The following is a 6,779-nucleotide window of genomic DNA, read 5'->3' as shown; positions in this document are numbered from 1 at the left end:
CAAAATCCCCCCCTTTTCTGTCTCTCTTCCCCGCTATTTATAACGGTGAAAGGGGGAGAGAGAGCTACTACCCCTATCCAATCATGGCGCAGGGGTAGGGTCGCCCTAGGGCTACATGAGGGTTTGTCCCTTCTGTTTTTTCATCTTAGCTAGTCAAGGTTGTCAGTTTTTGGAAGAAAGAGGGATAAGAGCAGCGTTGTAGGGGAAGAAAAACCTTCTTCCCCTGCCTTTGCACATTAGGGAAGAAGAGTATATACAGTGCCTTTCAAAACAACACTGTTTTGGTTTTTTTTTTTGAACGGTGGATGAAACGACACAGTTTTTCCCAAAACACACCGTTTTATTTAAAAGAAAATGGCGCCAAGATTTTGTCAATTTCAAAATCAATCCTCAATTTGTGAATTGTTCAATCAAGTCCATAGTTGCAATTTTGATTTTAAGAATCGATTCAATTGCGTCCTTGCCAAAATCAAATGTCAGCCCTAAATTTGGCCTCCTCATTCAATTTGATCCTTGGTCTTAGATTTATGCAATTTGACCCTTAATTGATACATAAACTTCTAGTTTTTTCAATTTAGCCCCTGATTCGGTCAATTCCAACCCTTCTATTTATGCGCCTTTTTCCAGTTTAGTCATTGGTTTCGGATTTCTTCAATTAAGTCCCTAATTGGCCATCAAACTTCAATATTTATGCAATTAAGCCCCTGATTTGACCAAATCAATAATATTCTATATGTTATCTTTCTACAAATAATGTGTGTTCATTTGTGTGAATGTTAGAATGAGAAATATATTAGAGAGAGAGAGAGAGAGAGAGAGAGAGAGTAACAAGAAGCAATAATTAAGAGAACAAAGGAAGTTAGCTTGAATGACGACTTTTCCATCTCTAATTCTTTTCTATGAAAACACTTTAGAGTTAAATGTTAATTACTTGTTTCTTTATGCACTGAATAGGGATAGACTCTCCCATTATAATGATATATTGTTAAGTCTATGCGATGCATGAGTTTTTTCATGAAAATAAATATTTTTTTTAGTTAATTTTTTTTATTTTATTTTCCTATTTAGAATTATTAGGTTTTTCTAGCTTTTCTATTAGAAGAAAATAGCTTTTTTATTTTTATTTTTCTATTTAGTATTAATAGGTTTTATAGTTTTTCTATATAAATAATAGCTTTGGTAAGTGGAGACTTTGATGAATAAAAATGGAATGTTTTAGTTATCTCTCCAAAGTCATGGTGCTCTTGGTCTTTGAATATTTTTAATTGTAATAAATCTCGTTATTTTTCATTACGGTAGTTGATATTAGAACCTAACGATTTTTGATGGTTTTGGTTGGATATGATAAAGGGCATGTATTAAAGCTCAGTGATTTGTGGTGAAATCATAGTAATAAAGGGTTATGATAGTGAGGGGATGGGTGAGAATAGCGAAGGTTTTGCTGAAAAAATTAGAAGAGAGTGAGATTAATTTTAATATTGATTTTAATTTGTCTATAGTATTTGTGTTGCCAAGCGTCCGACATCCAATATATGAGAAATATGAAAAATTTGAATTAGATAAAAGGAATGGTTAATAAATCTATTTGCAACAATAAATTCCTTTTAGATAATAAGAACATATAAGCCCAATTCAGTGATGCATATACATTAACCGGTCGAGAAACTATTCAGTGGACAGAACCTTTCCCCAAGTCTGGAGCATTACAGTTTTAAAGAAAGAACAAGTGATAATATCAAATCGGCTATTCCATAGGTCATCAAATATTCTGAGCCAAGAAAAAAAAAATACATAACTAAGACACCAAAGTAACAAATGATGCAGTTTCATGTCCATTCTATAAATTATTTCTTACTAACAGTTACTATCAGGTAAGCCAACAACCTAAATTGCATCAATGACAGTAGTTATTACCAGTTAAGCCAACAATTTTTTGGGAGTGTGGTTACGGTTGTTTTTTAAAGTGTTTTTAATTTAGAAATGTATTAAAAAAATATTTTTATTATTTTTTAAAAATTATTTTTGATATCAGCACATAAAAATGATATAAAAACACAAAAAAATATTAATTTGAAGTAAAGAAAAAAATAAAAAAATTTCAAATTTTTTCAAAAACGTTTTTGAAATGTAAAAATAAACAGGGCTTATAGCATCAATGATAGCAACTCAAGATGAGAAGAGGTATTGATTATTCGTGTGCGTTTGAAATTGTGATAGCAGTTGCGATTTAAAGTATTTTTTGTTTAGAAATGCATCAAAATAATATTTTTTTTAAATTATTTTTGATATTAACACATTAAAACGATTTAAAAACATAAAAAAAAATTAATTTGAGCACATTAAAAGAATGAGTTAGCACGCGCGCGTGTTGGGGGTTGAGAGTTTTGCATGTCATTCAGTAATTTCATTAAATTTTTTCTCAAAAATTGAAAATTATTTTTTCATCATCTTCTTTAATCATTAATTTGATTTTTTTAGACGAATTGGAGCACCAATCTTTTCCCTGGTTAACTAAAGGTAAAGGAAGAGAAATCGTTTAAACTTCTAATGAATGGATCAGTGTTATTATCAATTAGAAAATGACAAAAAATAGTGATAAGAAGTGGGCTCTGACTTTGCCTGAAGATACTTGGAGATATTATCCAATATTTTCAGCCTTGGAGGCTGGAAGTTTTGTCTATAAAATAGTGACCAAATTAAACACTCCATCGAGGCAAATCCACTCGTCATTTATCTCCTAGCCAAGAATAGTCTTTCTTGGGACCATTTATCAGCCAATAAATCAATGTTTCTCCATGGTTCCATAAAAATTTCGACATTGACTACCATCCATTCACTTCCCTTCCTTCTATTAATTCCTCCTCTTGCATAGAATTTACTACCTTCTCTCAACCATGTTAGCTTCCTCTGCCAAGTTAACAAATCTCGGCGATTTTGTGGAGAATGCAGATGGCTCACTCACTAGAAACAGCGCATTTCCTGACGTACCACCAACTGAACAAATAACTCCAGGTTCCAAAGAACTTTCGCTCTCGAAAGACATCCCTCTAAACCCCAACAACAAAACATTTCTTCGTTTATTTCGCCCCCTAAATCCCCCTCAAAACACCAAACTCCCTCTCATTATTTACTATCATGGAGGTGGCTTTGTTCTTTACAGTGCTGCAACTCTTGTTTTCCATCAAACATGCAGTGACATGGCTTCTCACTTCCCCGCTCTCGTCCTGTCTGTTGACTATCGTCTTGCCCCTGAACATCGCCTTCCCACTGCATATGAAGATGCTATGGAGTCTATCAAGTGGGTCCAAAAACAAGTTTTGGATATCAACGGCCCTTCTTGTGAACCTTGGTTTAAAGAGTACCTTGATTTTTCAAGGTGTTTCTTGATGGGCATGAGTGCTGGTGGCAATATTGCTTACCATGCAAACTTGCTTGCCTTGAATATTGATATCGAACCCTTGAAAATCATTGGTTTGATATTGAATGTCCCCTATTTTTCTGCTGTCACCAGGACTGAATCAGAGAAGAGGTTGATCAATGATCCGGTTTTCCCATTGGCTATGAGTGATAAGATGTGGGCTCTGTCTCTGCCCGAAGATACCGATCGTGATCATGAGTATTGCAATCCCATTGTTGGCGGGTCTCTTGAAAAGAACAAAATCGAAAGGCTGCCGAGGTGTTTCTTTAGAGGATACGGTGGGGATATACTTGTTGACAAGCAAAAGGAATTGGTGAAGATGTTAGAGTCGCGTGGAGTGGACGTGGTTGCAAGGTTTGATGAGGATGGCTTCCATGCTGTGGAGATTTTTTATCCTGCAAAAGCCAAGGCTTTGTATGACTATGTTAAAGAATTTGTTTACACAACTGTTTAATGATCATAGTGTATTGGCTACAGCAACCGGAAGTAAAAAGGGTAAAAAGGTGTGTGGTTTAATACTAAAAGGTGGAGCTTAACTGGTTAAGCTCTAAGTTTATTTTCTAGAAATTATCAGTCAAGTTTTATAAATCTCAGGGTTACTAGAGGCTTATACAGTTGTTAATTTTAGGGTCTGTAAAATTAGTCGAGGTGTGCGCAAAATGACCCAAACATCTACGTTAATAATAATAAAAAAAAGATGTCTAGTTTGATCAATAAATACTGTTTCTCTTGATTATAAGTTGTTTGATCATACATGAACCCTTCCGGTCTCAATCACCCATGCTGGTTTGGCAAAGTTGAAGCTTTGTAATGGAGTTGCCTTTTCTTGTAATGAATTTTGTATAGAAAAGCAATAAATTATGTTTGAAAATAATATAAATTACATTTTTAAATTTAAATTGTAATTGAAATAGTTATTTGGTATAATATTAAAACTTTAATATATTAATTTAATAAAATTTAATTGAAATAATTATTTAATATGATATCATATTTTAAATATGTTGATTCCATAAAATTCAAGTTTTGCATTAGAGTTATATTTTTTCTAATAAATTTTGTATAGAAAAGCACTAAATTAGTATAATATTATAATCATAATAATATAAATTATATTTCAAGAGTTTTAACCTATCATCCAGCCCTCTCTTCCTTGTTAAAAAGCCAGTGAACCATTACATACAAAAACACCAATTCATCACTCGTGATCTGCCTAGAAAATTCAACTTGACAATCCCGAATCGACTCAAAAAGTCACTCGAAATCACCTCGTTTTCCTTTCCAAAATCAACCCGAAGCTAGCCCAACAATTCTTAGATTTCCAGTCGCTAACAGACTTAAAGAGACCATTTGATTTTCCGTGTTCCTACTGGTCCAGTGATGAGTAATTTACTATCAACCATAAAAGAGTCAGGGAAGAAGAGAAGAAGAGACAAAAGTAGGAAGGATTTTATATTATTATCTGCATAATCAAGAACAATCCATTGGCTATATTTTATTGCCCACTAAACTTGGAAAGTTAAACAACATGCTCAAGGATAGAAAAGCACTAACAACACGAAACTAACAATAAAGAAATATCCTCCCACTACACTAGTTTTTGTTGTGTTCTTTTGTTGACTTAGTCTTTTAGCTATTGCTGTTTTTTGGTTAATAATGTCCTGATTCTTAGGACTTCAGTTTAGATTTGATTTCCTTGTAACCGATTGACCACGTCTTTAGTGGTTCTGTTATTTCCGATATTCCTGCTGTGTAAAGGCTGATATAAAGCCTCAGCTCTTCAACTACAATAAGATGTTTTTTGCTTTTAACATTCATTTGTGTAGTTAAGAACTTACGAAATTGACATTTGGTATCAGAGCCTCAACATATAGGGGCCTGATTAAGAGTTTTGTTTGGAATTGTAATTCCTAAACAAGAGAGCAGAGTGAAACACCTGGTGAGTGAAACACGAGAGCAAGAGTGAAACACTTTGTGAGGATTACACCAAATTGAGATAGAAACGAGAAGTCTGAGATGGCTACAGATAAATATGTTCAAGCAGCCATTCCTCAGTTTGATGGTCATTATGACCACTAGGCTATGTGCATGGAGAATCTTCTTCGTTCAAAAGAGTACTGGGATTTGATAGAAACAAGAGTTTCTTCAGTAGCAGAAGATGGAGCTGTGCTAACCGAGGCGCAAAAACAACTCCAAATCAAAGATTTAAAGGTGAAGAACTATCTGTTTCAGTCCATTGATCGCACTATCATGGAGACTATCCTTGATAAAGAAAGTGCTAAAAGCATATGGGACTCTATGAGGCAGAAATATCAGGGATCAACACGAGTCAAAAGAGCTCAATTGCAAGCTTTAAGAAGATAATTTGAGGTGCTGCAAATGAAGGAAGGGGAGAAAGTGGACAAGTACTTTGCTCGGACATTAACTATTGTGAATAAGATGAAAGTTCATGGTGAGATGATGGAGCAAGTCATGATCATTGAGAAAATTCTGCGATCAATGACTTTTAGATTTGACTATGTGGTATGTTCAGTATAGGAGTCTAACGATTTGAGCTAACTTACCATAGATGAACTTCAAAGCAGCTTACTTGTTCATGAACAAAGATTGAATCGTCATTTTTAAAATGATGAACAAGCTCTGAATGTTTCATATGAAGGAGGCAGAAGTAGAGGTGGTCGAAGTACATTTCGAGGTCGTGGAAAAGATAGAGGCAGACATGGATTTAACAAAGCACTTGTGGAGTGCTACAAGTGTCACAAGCTAGGACACTTTCAATATGAATGTCCTAGTTGGGAAAAAGGAGCTCATTATGCTGAAATAAATGGAGAAGAAGAAATGTTGTTGATGGCTCAAACAGAACTTACCAACTCTAAAGAAACAATGTGGTTTCTTGATTCAGGCTGCAGCAATCATATGATTGGTGATAGCCAGTGGTTCCTTCATCTGGATGAGTCTTTTCAGCAAGTTGTAAAGCTTGGCAATGACACCAAAATAGCAGTAATGGGGAAAGGAAACATCAAACTTCGAATTAATGGTACAATTCAGATGATTGCTGATGTATTTTACTTACCCGAACTAAAAATTAATCTTCTTAGTATTGGTCAGCTCCAAGAACGCAAACTGGTTATTCTAATGGAACATGGTGAATGCAAAATTTATCATCATAAACGAGGGTTAATTATGAGTACTCAAATGTCTGCTAATCGGATGTTTATCCTTTTGGCTGAAAGAGAAACACAAGTGCAAGCTCAAGTCTCTATTCTTACATGCTTCAAGACCACATCTGAAAGTTCAGCTGATCTGTGGCACTATAGATATGGGCATTTACATTTCAAGGGCTTGAGTACCTTGTCTAGTA

At 34.5% G+C, this 6,779-nt stretch overlaps 1 protein-coding gene across 1 annotated transcript; it reads left to right on the top strand.

Moving 5' to 3' along the window:
- Positions 1–2,894: 2,894 nt before the first annotated feature.
- LOC133688071 (probable carboxylesterase 8) lies at positions 2,895–4,157 on the top strand. Its single transcript, XM_062107461.1, has one exon. It carries the CDS (start codon positions 2,895–2,897, stop codon positions 3,870–3,872), a length of 978 nt encoding a protein of 325 aa, XP_061963445.1. The 3' UTR covers positions 3,873–4,157.
- The last annotated feature ends 2,622 nt before the right edge of the window (positions 4,158–6,779 follow it).

The sequence above is a fragment of the Populus nigra genome, chromosome 1 (genome assembly GCF_951802175.1).
Source record: "Populus nigra chromosome 1, ddPopNigr1.1, whole genome shotgun sequence".
Lineage (NCBI taxonomy): Eukaryota > Viridiplantae > Streptophyta > Magnoliopsida > Malpighiales > Salicaceae > Populus > Populus nigra.
Note: the sequence above shows the minus strand (reverse complement) of the source record. Positions and strands in the feature narration are given on the sequence as shown.

Bases quoted from the DNA above. Each gene is read 5' to 3' on its own strand.
- LOC133688071 (XM_062107461.1), top strand. From the start codon at position 2,895: ATGTTAGCTTCCTCTGCCAAGTTAACAAATCTCGGCGATTTTGTGGAG.